The 14,557-nt window shown below is 49.9% G+C and overlaps 2 protein-coding genes across 7 annotated transcripts in view; one reads left to right on the forward strand and one right to left on the reverse strand.

Annotated features, from left to right (window-relative positions):
- CSAD (cysteine sulfinic acid decarboxylase) overlaps positions 1-5,041 on the reverse strand; it is a 32,030-nt gene extending 26,989 nt beyond the window's left edge. Inside the window, exon 1 of one of the 3 annotated variants that reach the window (XM_038577771.1) lies at positions 4,133-4,229. The gene's annotated coding sequence lies outside the window, so the exon portion shown is untranslated. Of the gene's footprint in view, positions 1-3,370; positions 3,812-4,132; positions 4,230-4,895 lie in introns of those variants that run through there. The other 2 variants (XM_038577772.1, XM_038577770.1) reach the window with 2 other exon arrangements.
- Positions 3,997-14,519, forward strand: ZNF740 (zinc finger protein 740). Of its 4 annotated transcripts, none has more exons than XM_038577775.1 (7): positions 3,997-4,237; positions 5,425-5,746; positions 8,604-8,753; positions 9,092-9,181; positions 9,656-9,779; positions 10,107-10,225; positions 10,623-10,963. In XM_038577775.1, the coding sequence occupies exons 2-7, from the start codon at positions 5,738-5,740 to the stop codon at positions 10,638-10,640; spliced, it is 510 nt and encodes a 169-aa protein (XP_038433703.1). In that variant the 5' UTR covers positions 3,997-4,237; positions 5,425-5,737; the 3' UTR covers positions 10,641-10,963. The 4 variants fall into 4 exon arrangements, with proteins under 4 accessions (XP_038433703.1, XP_038433705.1, XP_038433702.1 ...); XM_038577777.1 differs by having other exon boundaries at positions 3,999-4,237; positions 10,616-10,963; XM_038577774.1 differs by lacking the exon at positions 10,623-10,963 and adding an exon at positions 11,219-14,519 and having other exon boundaries at positions 4,001-4,237; positions 5,425-5,946.
- Positions 14,520-14,557: the final 38 nt, after the last annotated feature.

The following is a 14,557-nucleotide window of genomic DNA, read 5'->3' on the forward strand; positions in this document are numbered from 1 at the left end:
GAGGCAGAGGGAGAAGCAGGCTCCATACTGGGAGCCCGAAGTGGGACTGGATCCCAGGACTCCAGGATCACATCCTGGGCCGAAGGCAGGCGCTAAACCACTGAGCCACCCAGGGATCCCATGAATTTCTTTTTTAAGAAGATTTTATTTATTTATTTGACACAGACAGCACAAGAGCAGAGGGAGCAGCAGGCAGAGGGAGAAGCAGGTTCCCCAGTGAGTAGGGAACCCAATGTAGGGGTTGATCCCAGGACCTGGGGATCATGACCTGAACCAAAGGTAGACGTTTAACTAAGCCACTCAGGCACCCCTAGAAATGTAGTAATATTCTTATTGTGAGATTATTTATTTCACATTTTTATGGATGCTATTGTTCGTATATTTTATGTACACAATTTTTGTTAATTTCATATTTGAGCATACTGAACTCACTAGTTTTCATATTTTGTCAATCAATCCTCTTTCTAGTTGAATATATCATATGAAAATAATGAAAATAAATAAATAAATAAATAAATAAATAAATAAATAAATAAATAAATAAATAAAATAAAGGGCAGCCCCGGTGGCGCAACGGTTTAGCGCAGCCTGCAGCCTGGGGTGTGATCCTGGAGATCTGGGATCAAGTCCCATGTCGGGCTCCCTGCATGGAGCCTGCTTCTCCCTCTGCCTGTGTCTCTGCCTCTCTGCCTGCCTCTCTCTCTCTCCGCCTCTGAATAAATGAAAGAAAGAGAAGAAAGAAAGAAAAAGAAAGAAAAGGAAAGAAAGAAAGAAAGAAAGAAAGAAAGAAAGAAAGAAAGAAAGAAAGAAAGAAAGAAAGAAAGAAGAAAGAAAAAATAATGAGACTTTTCGGTGGCCAAGAGCTCCAGTAAAATATTAGTTTTAATGGTAAACATTCTTATGTTATTTCTATTTTTGATAGGAATGTTTCAGATAATTTCCTGTAAAGCATGATTTGCTGTAAAAAAGAAAAGGCTGATAAACAAAAAACTAAGAGAAAGTATTTTAAATGCAAATGACAAACGAAAAGTTAATATAACTTAGAGAAGATGCAACAGAGGTTGCTAAATTCCACTACTGATGATACACAAATTTAAGCGATGAAATTACTATTTTTCATCTATTAAATTGGCAACTCCACTAAAAATTCATAGTATCCAGTATTGCTATGTTGCAGGAAATGGGGACATTCACTCCTGTTTCTGAGTGAGTCTGTAAATTATTACAAACTGAAATTCAACTTTACAGAATTGACCGAAATTTATTTTTTTTAAAGATTTTATTTATTCATGAGAGACACACACAGAGAGAAAGAGGCGGAGGGAGAAGCACGCTCCACGCAGGGAGCCAGATGTGGGACTTGATCCCGTGACTCCAGGATCAGGCCCTGGGCCCACAGCAGTGCTAAACCACTAAGCCACCCGGGCTGCCCTTGACTGAAATTTAAAATGCACATATCCTATCTACAAATCTACTAATGCAAAAGGATAACCATATGAAGATCTTCCTTATGGCATTGTTTATAAGCCAAAATAACGAAATTAACCTAAATGTTCATCAGGATGAGTCTGGACAAAAAAAAAAAAAAAAAGGATGAGTCTGGACAAATCAAAGTACAAATAGAAGTTAGAATATTACACAACAATTGTTAAAATATTAAAGAACTTAGATGTCTACAATCTAACACTTCTGTCCAGCACTGAAGGTGCTCAATAAATACACTGGATGAAAAATAAATTTGTGCAAGGGGTAACTGGGTGGCTCCATCTGTGAAGCATCTGCCTTCTGCTCAGATCAGAATCCCAGCACCCTGGGATCCAGCCACGTTGGGCTCCCAGCTCAGCCCAGCATCTGCATTTGCCCCTCCCTCCTGTTTTTCTCTCAAAAAAAAAAAAATTAAAAAAAATATTTGTATGAGTATAGAAAAAGACCTGAATGTACATTTGCCAAACTAATAAAAGTGACTATCTTCAGAAGTACAGAAGAAGAAACATCACACTTCTTGCCTTTTATTCTTTCGTGTGTGCGCATCTGTCAAAATAAATATGAGCTAATTTTTTTAAAAATATTTCAAAAAAAATTTTTTAAATATTTATTTCAGGGCAGCCTGGGTGGCTCAGCGGTTGGGCACCTGCCTTCGGCCCAGGGCGTGACCCGGGGGGTCCTGGGATAGAGTCCGCCTTAGGCTCCCTGCATGGAGCCTACTTCTCCCTCTGCCTGTGTCTCTGCCTGTCTCTCTCTCTCCTCTCTGTGTTTCTCATGAATAAATAAAATCTTTTTTTTAAAAAGTAAATAATTAAAAAAAAAATTTGTATGAATATAGAAAAAGACCTGAAGGTACATTTGCCAAACTGGTAAGAGTGACTATCTTCAGAAGCACAGGATAGTAGAAGAAAAAACTTCACACTTCTTGCCTTTTATTCTTTCGTGTGTGCAGGATCTGTCAAAATAAGTATGAGCTAATTTTTAAAAAAATATTTATTTCGGGATCCCTGGGTGGCGCAGCGGTTTGGCGCCCGCCTTTGGTCCAGGGCGCGATTCTGGAGACCCGGGATCGAATCCCACGTCGGGCTCCCGGTGCATGGAGCCTGCTTCTCCCTCTGCCTGTGTCTCTGCCTCTCTCTCTCTCTCTGTGTGACTATCATAAATAAATAAAAAGAAAAGGCATTCTTTAAAAAAAAAAAAAAAAAAAAAAAAAAAAATATTTATTTCAAAAAAAAAAAAAGAAAAAAAATTTATTTCAAAAATAAATAAATAAAAAATAAAAATTTATTTCGAGGCAGCCCGGGTGGCTCAACGGTTTGGCGCCTGCCTTTGGCCCAGGGCGTGACCCCGGGGTCCTGGGATCGAGTCCTGCGTCGGGCTCCCTGCATGGAGCCTGCTTCTCCCTCTGCCTGTGTCTCATCAATAAATAAAAACCCTTAAAGGGATCCCTGGGTGGCGCAGCGGTTTGGCGCCTGCCTTTGGCCCAGGGCATGATCCTGGAGACCCGGGATCGAATCCCACATCAGGCTCCCGGTGCATGGAGCCTGCTTCTCCCTCTGCCTGTGTCTCTGCCTCTCTCTCTCTCTCTCTCTCTCTCTCTCTCTCTCTCTCTGTGACTATCATAAATAAATAAAAAAAAAATTAAAAAAAAAAAAAACCCTTAAAAAAAATTTATTTCTGATAACATTTCTCTATTTCATCAATTTCATCATGAGTCTAAGAGCACAAAGATTTGCTGTCAACGGCTCAAAACACAAAGCGCTGGAGGAAACGAAACCCGTGTACAAAGGGATAGTTGGAATGCCTCTTTTTTTTTTTTCACAATTTAATTTTTTTTCTTTTGACATCTCAATTGGTGTTTCCTAAACCCACAGCCTGACAGCACCTGCAGCAGAAGCTGGGCCTTAAACGGAACCGACAATTCCTTCCATTAGGAGCACCTGGCACAGTCCATCATCAGCGGGGCCTGCCCCCAACGGCCGGGGGTGGGAGACTAAGGAGGGGTCACGGTCTCCGTTTCCTTAGCGCGGACACAGGCGCCGCCGCGGCGCTCAGGCTCGGATGGAGCTGACCGTGCGCTGAGCCGGGCCCCACGGCGTCCTCCCGGCGGGGAGAAGATGCCGCCCGTCCGCAGGCCTGGGCTGGCGCAGCGCGGTGGGGCACCCAGGGTCGCCTCGGGGGCCTGGCTCGAGTTCACCCCGCAGAAAGTTAACTCCTCCCGGCCGGCTGGGCGGCCCAGGCTCAGAAGCGACAGGGAGACGGTCGGCGAGCGAGGGAGGCCAAGGCGCGTCCCCAACGAGCCTTAACCGACCCACCTAGCAGAACCCTCAAAGCGCACCTGGCGCGCGTCACCTGACGGTCTCCGTTCCTGCCCTCAGCCAAGATGGCCGCCGGGGGGCGCGCCCACGGCACGGCGCACGCGCGCCGCCGCCGGCCCGCCCCCTTTCCCGTCCTCCCGCGCGCCGGCCCCGCCCCCTCGCCGGCGGCGCCCCCTCCCAGCGTCCTCGGCCTCACCCCCTTTCTGGCTGCTCCCGCCGGTCCCCGGCTCCGAGCCCGGAAGTGGATATCGCTGCTCGGCTGAGGGGGCGCGGGGGAGGGGGAAGTGCTTCCGGGGAAACGGGCCCCGGGTTGGTGTTTGTAAACTTGCCTCGGTCCCGGCAGGGCAGCGGCGGCCCCAGGCTTGGCACGGGGCGCTGGGGCCTGGAGGAGGCGCCGCGCGGCGGGGGAGGCCGCGGGAGGCCGCGCCCGGCAGGTAGGGGCGCGCCTCGGGGAGCGCGGCGGCGTCCGGGCGGGCGGCAGCGCCTCGGCAGCGCGCAGGCCGTGGGGCGCCGCGCGGGAGGGGGAGGGGGAGGGGAAGGCGGGAGGGGGCCGGCCGGGGCGGGCCGGGGAGCGCCGGGAGCGCCGGGGACGCGCGCGCTGCGCCCCCCGCCCGCCTGGAGGGCCGCGTCCCCGGCCGGCGGAGGGGTGGCCTGGCGGGGGCGCGGGCGCGGGCGCGCTCGTCCTCGGGGCGGCTGGAGGGGAGGGGAGGGGGAGGAGGGGACGCGCGGCGCCGGCCTGCCCGCCTGCCTGCCTCCCTCCTGCCGGCCTGCCCGCCTGCCTGCCCGCCTGCCTGCTGCCGGCCTGCTTGCCCGCCTGCCTCCTGCCTGCTGCCCGCCCGCCCGCCTGCCTCCTGCCGGCCTGCTTGCCCGCCTGCCTGCCCGCCCGCCTGCCCGCCGGCCTGCCTGCCCGCCCGCCTGCCCGCCGGCCTGCCTGCCTGCTTGCCGGCCTGCCCGCCTCCTGCCTGCTTACCCGCCTGCCTGCCTCCTGCCTGCCTCCTGCCCGCCTGCCTGCATGCCCGCCTGCCTGCCTCCTGCCCGCCTGCTTGCATGCCCGCTTGCCCGCCTCCCCGCCGCCGCAGCGAGTCTCCGTACCTTCGGGCGGACTCGGGGAGCGCGCACGTGTGGGCCGGCCCGGCGCACCCTGCCAGTCGGCCTGCTGCCTGGCTGCCCGGCTGCCCGAGCGAGCGTCCGGCGGTCGCCTCCGAGCATTTCTCTACTCCCCGGTGCTGGCCTCCTTAATAAAGTGCGAGCTTTGCGGCCCGGCCCACTCGACACAAAAGCCCCGAAGGGCCTCCGCCCCCTTCTCTTCGTAAAAAGGCAAATCCAAGCCGTGGGCCTGTTGCAGTTCCTCCATGAGCGCCCCCCACCCCCACCCCCCCGCCGCCCCCTGGTCGCTTTTACTCCCGTTGGCAGCTCCTCTTTGCCCTGGAGACCAGTTTCTTCTTCTGACCTAGAAAGAAAATTCTGCTGGACTAACGTCCTCTTTCTGAGGTTCACAGAGAGCACCCAGCCAAAAACAAAAACAAGACAAAACAACAACAACAAAAGTTCAGCCTACCGCGCACGTCCTTTGGCCTGAGAATGTTGCACCTAACAGCCCCGTCTCCCTTTGTGGTTTCAGGTTTCTGAAACGGAGCGTGGAACTTCAACGAGAAGATTTCATTTGGAAAACCCAAGACTGGCCGACTGTTTCTTCAGACCATAGACAGGAGCCAGGCAGAGTCCAGGGATTCTTGGAACCTCTATCTTCCCCCCCACTTGGAGGACACTAAGTTTTATTTGAAGACAAAGGCAGTTCAATATGGCAGCGGGACTGAAGGGACACGAAGGAGTTGTTACAGTGATTTGGTGACAGTTCTTCACACAACAGTGTCTTAGGAAAGGTGGACCAAGAAACTCCTGAACTTTTGGGTTACATTAAGTGAGAAATCAGCATGGCTCAGGTAAAAAGCTATAGAATCCTCCTCCTTCAAGATCACTGGGAAGCGTGTTTGCAGTTTCACTCTTGAATGCTGCCTTAGTCAACATATTGACCAACCCAGTGAGCCGAGCTCTGTATTAAGCACCAGGGGGAGATCTAGAGGAAGGAAAGGAGACAGGCCACAGCCCCTGCCTTCAGGGAGCTTCCAGTCAAATGAAGGAGGTAGGCTATTCTGCATCACAGGCACTGATGGGACTTTTGTAAAACTGCTCAGTTTACACTTGGTACGTTGAGTGCTGAGGGGCATGAGGGAGTGAACAGTGTGGTGAATGCTTCGTTTGTTTTTTTTTTTTTTTTTTCCAACGGGAATTAATTGAGCTCCTGTTACATGCAAGGCATTGTGCTGGGGATACAAAGATGAATAAGATTGTCCCCGTCCCCAGCACGCTTCCAGGCTAGTTGGGTTGGGGTGGGGGGAAATGGAGAGACAGTCTATAATTTATCTTTATATTCACAATACCTTGCATACTGGTTGGTTAGCAGTAGAAAAATCAATGGATCTGTTGATTGAAGAAACGTGCAATAATAAAGGTATGTACACTGCGGAGGAGAGAAGGGTACCTCTGCCTGGATGAAAAGAAGCAGATGAAGCTTGAAGAATGCATGGGATTTTGCTAGATAAACAAGCAGAACAGGGCATTCATACAAGGAGAACTGCATGGGCAGAGACTTAGAGGCATAAGAGAATGTGATGAGGTTAGGAGTACTGCGGGTAGTTGGCTAATTAAGGAGGAAAGAATTTAAACGGGTTATGGGGGGGCGGCCCAGGTTATGGGGGGTGGCCTGGTTGGCTCAGTGGTTTAGCGCCACCTTCAGTCCAGGGCGTGACCCCGGGGCCCCGGGATCCAGTCCCACATCAGGCTTCCTGCGTGGAGCCTGCTTCTCTCTCTGCCTCTCTGTGTGTCTCTCATGAATAAATAAATAAAATCTTTAAAAAAAAATTTAAACGGGTTATGGGGATAGGGTAGTTAGTGATAAAGGGAAAAGTTAGGATGAGGGAGTTGTTTCCTGGAGAAGTACAAGTATAACCCAAGGGCCTTTTATGCCTTGCTAAGGAATTCAACTTTATTCTGTAGAGAATGGGAGCTTTCTGAAGAACGTTAAGAGTAATGTCAGATCAGTGCATCTAGAAGGTAATTGTCATTGTGAGGGGACAGGATGGATTGGAGAGACAGGATGATCTGTTAGGTTGTTTTAAGTGTGGATAGCAAAGCTATGTGCAGGCATCCTCAGAGCTGCTCCCAGCTTTCTTCCAGGGACCCTCCCTTACTAGTCTCACCAGGATGACAGCCTGATTATAGTATAATTGGCTTTCTTCAAGCCACATGCATAGCTTCCTCCTTTTCATGCCGATTAGGAGCCCTTCGTTTTCTTCTTCCTTTGTTTGCAACCCACTTCATGGCATCATGTTCACTCTTGTTCTGAGAAGACTGCCTTTCACTGATCACTAACTTTGTACTGGGTACTGCTAGGCATTTGTATCTTATTTTCATTCTCATCAACCCTGCAAGAGTAGATGCTCTCATAAACATTTTGCATTTAAGGAAAATGAGATCTGAAGAGGTGGAGTAATTTGCCCAAGCTCACATGGTGAAACAGCAGAACTAAACTTTCCACCTCTAGACCTTTCTGTCCAAAGTCCTTGAAGGAGAGAGAGGGGGTCCCAGGATATACTAAAAGGAATTTCTAAAAGAAATTTTTTTAAATTTTTATTACTTTTTTTTCCCAAAAGTAATTTTTTTTTAATAAAATCACTTGTGGAAGTTTACTGATCAACTATTTCTTTAGTGTTTCTTAAAAAAAAAAAAATTTTTTTTCTAAGTAAGAAAAGTACATTCTCTAGTGCTGTCTAAACAAAGTCAGTTTGGAGAATATAGCCATGAAAAGAAATTTTTTTAATCGTTCCTATTTCAGTAATTTTTAAGGTGTACATAGAGTAGAGAATGTGAAAATGGATATAACGGATTATATATGGAAAACAGCATATATGGATTTGCACACAGATAAATGGACTTGGGGGTCAAGAGAAAGTGATACTCAATGGTAAAATCTTTCCAAGTGATTTAATTTCTGTACCCGTTATAATTGATGACACTTAGGAAACATAAAAATCTAAGGGGAGAATTGACCTAATTTTGCTGATAAGCATGTTTATGGGACCTGATAGAATATATATTTGGCACCAGTGAGGTCCGCCCATCATAAGTGGCCCCTGAAGCTGCTATTGAGAGGAGGAAGGATGGGGATCCCTGGGTGGCTCAGCGGTTGAGCATCTGCCTTCAGCCCAGGGCCTGATCCCAGTGCCAGGATCGAGTCCCACGTCGGGCTCTCTGCATGGAGCCTGCTTCTCTCTCTAGGTCTCTGCCTCTGTGTGTGTGTGTGTGTGTGTGTGTGTGTGTGTGTGTGTCTCATGAATAAATAAATAAAATCTTAAAAAAAAAAAAGAGGAGGAAGGTTTGCTCTCCCATTTCCATGGCTCAGCAGGGTTAGCCGACCCTCCTGCCCATTCACAGGGCCTAGAAGTACCTAGTAACACGTTGACACACTGTCCCTACCACATTGCTAATGACCGAAGTGTCAATGATACCTGGCTATTGACTTGATGTGTATCTAAATGCTGATGAGTAACAACTGACTCCTGGTGAGGTGAGTTAGGGAGGACTCTTGAAGGAAGCAGTTTCGTGAAGAGTGAAGAGGGATGCTCCTTAGGGAGGCAGTTTGTTTGTGGCTGGGTGTGTAAGGTAGTTCTACGGAAGATGGCAGCCTGTTTTTGCCCTGCCCTGCCAGGTGACCTGACACCTCATCTCCTTTCAACTTAGGCAAGTCTCCTGGCTTGTGAAGGCCTAGCAGGTGTGAGTTTGGTTCCTACTGCAGCCAGCAAGAAGATGATGCTGAGCCAGATTGCCAGCAAGCAGGCCGAGAATGGAGAGCGGGCAGGTAGCCCTGATGTGCTGAGGTGCTCGAGTCAGGTACAGCGTTTGAGTCCATCGTGGCACCTGGGGGTCGGGTGGCCCAAGCTCTCTGCCAGGAGATGCCAAGCTTTGATTTCTCAGCGCTTCTGTTTAGGGAAGTGGGAAAAAGGGATCCAGCTGGGGAATGAATGAATGTGGGTATATTAGAGAGCTAAGGAAGGACTTTTCTTTATCTCTAACCCCTTAACACCATAGCACTTAGGAAATGGATGAATACCGTCTCTAAACCTTTGGGGCAGGTGGTTACTCTCATTTAGAAGTCTGCAAGCAGCATTTGGTTTCCTGTCTTGTGTGCAGAGATAGACTGTGAGCTTAGCTTTGATTTGTTTTAAAAGGGCCACCGAAAAGACAGTGATAAGTCCCGGAGTCGCAAAGATGATGACAGCTTGGCTGAGTCCTCTCATTCAAAGAAGACTGTTAAAAAGGCAGGTAATGGGGTAATCCCCAGTCTGGTACCATTTGGTAATGGGGTTAATCCTCCTTTTCTTTCCTCTGTGGTTCAACCTGGAGTTTTCCCTAGATGTTTTGGTCACTCATAGCCAGTGAGTGTGTCACTGATTTCCTCCATAGACCGCGTTGGTCTTTGATCTCTGCACTCTTTGGAACATCCTTGGTAAAGGAACAGGAGCCAGGGAAGTGTGGGATCCTGTGGCAAAGGGCAGGCAGTGTCCCCCGCCTCCCCAGCCTCAGGTCATATTCGGAGGTGTTGGGTTTGATGGGCAGACAGCTTACCCATGCCCACCTCCTGCCTCAGAGGGTCTCTTAACTCTAGGGATGAGGGAGATGACAACATCAGAAAGATTACTTTGTCCAGCAACTGGAAATTGACTCAGAGTAGGATGGGGGCCGAGAGGAGGCTGAGAGGATAGCCTTATGACATGCCTGATTGTTGCCCCTAGGTGGTGGTAGTGGAACAAAACGGCTCTTTTCAAGTAAAGATTCCCAAAAATTTTATTTGTGAACACTGCTTTGGAGCCTTTAGGAGCAGTTACCACCTGAAGCGGCACATCCTTATTCATACTGGTAAGTCTTTTGCTCATAGTCAGTAGTTTGTAGTTTTTAGTGTGTGTGTGCAGCTCTTGTTGGGTTTGTTTTTAGAGGCCGATGTGCTCACTTCAGCAGCACACATACTAAAAAATGTTTCAGAGGCTGAGCGTGAGAAATAGAGGAAGAAGATAAGTGAATTAGCTGGAGAGATTTCTAGTGTCACTGAGACCAGCAGCTTTGAGGACCTTTCCCAATTAGGTGTCTGCACATTACTAAGAATTAAACGTTTCTGGGAAAATAGCTGGAATGAAGTCCCTGCCTTGTGTACCTCCTAATACTAACTTCTCTCTCCACCTGGGCCAGGTGAGAAGCCATTTGAGTGTGATATATGTGATATGCGCTTCATCCAGAAGTACCACCTGGAGCGTCACAAGCGTGTGCACAGTGGCGAAAAGCCCTACCAGTGCGAACGTTGTCATCAGGTAAGCTCACGTCATCCATCCGCCCCACACAGCAAACATTTCCTTCACCGAGAACCAGGACTAGCCGCCATCCTCTGCCCAATAGGAAGCCACCTCACACTCCTGGCCACCATAGACTTACTACCTCGGGGTGAGGTGCATCTCTCCGGCCTTATGCAACTGTTTTGGGGGAGGGGCCGTGGGAATCATGGTCACAACAATAGCAGCATTTCTTGAGTACTTCTGCACCAGGCACTGTGAGAGCATATTTGCAATAGGTTATTTTTTTAATCCTCATGTTAACTCCGTAAAGTAGCTGTGTTGCCATCATTTGGCTTTGGGGGAAATTGAGATTCAAAGAGAGTTAAGTTTCTTTTTTTTTTTTTTTTTTTTTTTTTTTTTTTTTTTGAGAGTTAAGTTTCTAAGGACACAGTAGATCGAGGGCAGAGGCAGGATTCAGTCAGACTTCAGAGCTGGTGCACCTGGAAGAAGAAAGACGCTCTCTGCCCTGGGGGGGTTCAGTGTCTGATCTGATGGGAATGTGAGAGGACCAAAACAAGACACGAACAAAAGATGAGAAATGATAACAGCTAACATTTCCTGGATGCTTTGCTCCACTCTCTTACACTGAATCTCAAAACGCTAGAATGGAAGTTCCATGAGGCAGAGATTTTTGCCCCTCCGGTTCTCCACTCTATCCTCAGCCCCAAGAACTGTACCTGCCTTGAGACAGACAATAAATATTGGATGAATGATGTAGCCCTTCTGTGAAGGTACTTTTAGCCTCGTTACAGATGAGTGTCCAGATTGAGTGCTGTTAGATACCGTGGCCAAGGGCGCACAGCCAGGACTCAGACTTGAGAGCCTGTGCTCTTAACCACTGTGTGCTCCTGCCATCTGCGTACTCGTTGAGGGCTTGAGGAACAGGATGCGGCCCCCGTGTGGGGAAGGCAGAGCTAGCCAGCAGGTAGCTGAGGTTCTCCTCTCAACACTTAATCCTTCCTTTCTTCTCAGTGTTTTTCTCGGACAGATCGATTACTCAGACACAAACGGATGTGCCAAGGGTGCCAGTCCAAGACTTCCGACGGGCAGTTTTCTCTATAGGCGCAAGGGGCCCTGGGTGGTGGGAGTGATCAGAAGAATTTACCGAAGAGCGCACCCTCTCTGGTGTGATGGTGCCACCACCACCCCGTCTGTACCTGTCCCCCTCCTGGAGGAGTGGACCCAGGAAACCAGAAGAGTGCATCAGGGGACAGCGGCCTCAGAGCCTCAGCTCTGTAAATAATCTGAGACTATGAGTATCTCTGGGACGTTCCTCCAGCATTCCTGGGTAGGGAAGCTAGTCCCTGGACCCTTGGCTGAGGTTATAGGTGGGGACTGAAGGTACAGGACCAAGACTGGTGTGGCTCCCACAGCCTTGGACTCCAGCTGGCAGCTGACATGGAAAGGATTGGGGAGAGGGATTTGTTTGTTCTGTTCTGTTCTTGTTTTTGTTTTTCCAAAAGCAATTTTAGCAGCTACACTGTGGATACAGGTAATATGGAGGCATAGAGCCCTGGTCAAAGCAGGGACTATGGCTGGTCCAGCCCTCCCCAAAATTGAGTTTTTGGTTGCAGTTGATCCTCAGTGTTCACAGCCCTGCACCTCACCTTCTGTTTGAAGGAGAGTAGTATCAGGGATGGCAGCTGAGTTTGCATTGGTCTCCTTATACACTGTAGGGACAGAAGGAAGAATGGCGGGAGGAGCAGACAAGGGCTGGGTCCAACTAGAGTGGGCAGGTACCTCTTACTTCCTCCGGGGACAAGCAAGAGCTATGCCCACGGCTGTTGCCATGGCCCAGGCCACCCAGTACCTGATGGGGTCAGCTCAAGTGCCTTGTGGAGGGAACTTGGGTGAGAACGGCCCACGGAGCCCTTCCATGCCCTCTTGGGCACTCGATCTTGGAGATAGTGTGTGGCTACCTCGCTGCCATGGACTCCTGAGCCAGACAGAGGTGTTGAGCGCGTAGTCATGGATATCAAAGTGGGGCTGTCTCTCCTTGTGTCGTCTTAGGAACAACCTGAGACTAGTCCCAAGTTGAGCAGCAACTGTTCAAGAAACAAAGGAGTTTGGTGTCCCCTGATGTGACTGTTGAGCAGCGTGAGCTGCTCTCCCTGCCCAAGTCCTATCACTGTATTCAGGTAGAGGAGATAGGGTGTGGCCTTCGGTTCCAAAGAATAAGATCTTCGCTTCCTTCTTAATGGCCATCCCTACCCAACCAAGAATTAGGGGGGAAAGGGGTGCTGCAGAGAAAGGACTGAGGAAGAAACCTATTGTAGGTTTTGTTCTTAATCACGTTCTTTGCTCCTCTCTGCCCCAACACCACCACCCTATCCATCCCCAAAAAAGTGATCAGGGGTGTGTGTGTGTGTGTGTGTGCGTGTGAGAGCGTGCGTGTGCGTGCATGCAGGAGTGTGTTCATTCACATGTGTGCTTGCGTTTGGAGATGGCATATTATTGAGCCAAACCCTTCTCTGGCCCTCAGCTCAGGGGAGGATGAGCATGAAACAGCCCCCCCACCACCACCACCACGGAACCTGAAGGGTGCTTGAGGTCCCAGAAGGAGCTGAGGAACTCGATTTAGGGGAGTGAAGGGCTTTGTTTTGGAGGGGGGTTTGGGATTGATTCAGCAGGCTGGTTAGGGTGTTTAACCCAAGCCAAAGCTTGTAAACATGAATTTTCTAAAGTGAAATTAAAAAAAAAAAAACCTTGTTGTGGAAGGTTCTGGGGTTTGGTTGGCCCCCACTGTGACCTGCCCTGACCTGGAGAGGGGAGTAATCATGGAGGCTTGGTGAACCTGACCATGCTGTCAGTGGGGATCTAGGATGGCAGCTCCAGGCGGTGTGACTTCATTTCCTGGAAAGTGTAGGGAACAGCCGCAGAAAGCTCCCGGCTGCTACCTATTTGGGAGGGCGGGGGGAGGGGGGCTCTATACCTCTGAAATGTGAGGATTTCAGGGAAAAAGAAAGGCGTGGCACCCTACAGACTTTCCCTAATGGCACCTGAGATCCTTTGGGAGAGACACGGGGCGCGTGTTTGCTGCCTGTGCTCTCCAGCTTTGTGCTGGCACTTCCATTTGATACGGTCCAGAACCTAGACCTCAGTCCTCGCAGCTGCCCTGTGGTCCCCGCAGGCAGGGGTCTTCCTGTGTGTGAGGGCTGTGCTGGGGCTGGGGCTGGAACTGATCCTTCACTTCTGGGAATACATTCTTGGAAGGAAGCTCCATCTACAAAACTATTCTCCCACGAGCACTTTTGAAAATAGGAGGCTTCGTTCCCTGCCACTTGCAGCTAATCTGTTGAGGGTTGGGGTGTGTGTGGAGAAAATCCCATGAGTGACCTATGCCCCCACGTGTGCGGATGTGTGCTTAGGTCACAGTGCGCCCTGGACCCCCACGGCCCCAGCCTCCTGCCAGGGTGGGCGGAGGAGAGGCAGTTTGTGAGCAGATGTATAAAGAGCCATACCAGAAGCACCCCTGCCAAGGATTGGGTGTGGGGGAAACTCAGGAGCAGTAGGTGGTTAGTTCAGTCGTCCAGGTGCTGAGCTGCTGGGGCCAAGGATGTGTGAGGAGAGAGGAGCAAAGAGGTGAAAGGAGTGATTCAGCCTCCCAGGGGGCCCAGGAGCCCCCTCACAACCCCAGGGAAACCACAGACTAAGCGCTGCAGAGGCACCTGGGCCCAAGGCCCCCGCCCTCCTCAGCTCACGGGGCCTAGCACTGGACAGATGCCTCAGGTGCATTTGGAGTGAAGGGAAAGGGAGGGAGGGCAGGCTCTCAGAGACCAGGACATGGGATTTGGGGGTCTGGGAGAGTAGCACCACTTCTGGGTGGGCCCTTGGACCGGGCCCTACCAGCCCTGCCCTTCCCTGCACCCCAACTCTTCTCCGTCCAGCCCCCAACAGCCTCTTTCATCACTTAGCTACTGATTGTGCCCTATGGCTTGACCTTGGAGGGTTAAATGAGACGTGGGGTCCCGCCACAACTTCTAACCCTCTCCCCAGATGCTCTTTGCCTCTGCTGCAGTCCTGGGGCTTTTATCTTAACAATCCCTCCTACTCTTCCTCTCTGTCCTCTTCTCTCTTTCTCTCTCTCTTTTTTTTTTTTTAATATACTTATTTTGCTATTGGGGGAGGGGAATATCAAATGAACAAGATCACTTTTAAATGGTAGTTTTTATAAGATGTTATAAACTTGTATCTTTTTACCATTAAAGTGCAGTGTATGTTCCTTCGTGATATATTTAGGATATTTAAATAAAAAGAAAATGGGGCTTTTCTACATACTATCTCTTTTTTGGGAAAGCTTTTACCTTGGGG

This window comes from Canis lupus, chromosome 27, assembly GCF_011100685.1.
Source record: "Canis lupus familiaris isolate Mischka breed German Shepherd chromosome 27, alternate assembly UU_Cfam_GSD_1.0, whole genome shotgun sequence".
NCBI classification, from domain to species: Eukaryota; Metazoa; Chordata; class Mammalia; order Carnivora; family Canidae; genus Canis; species Canis lupus.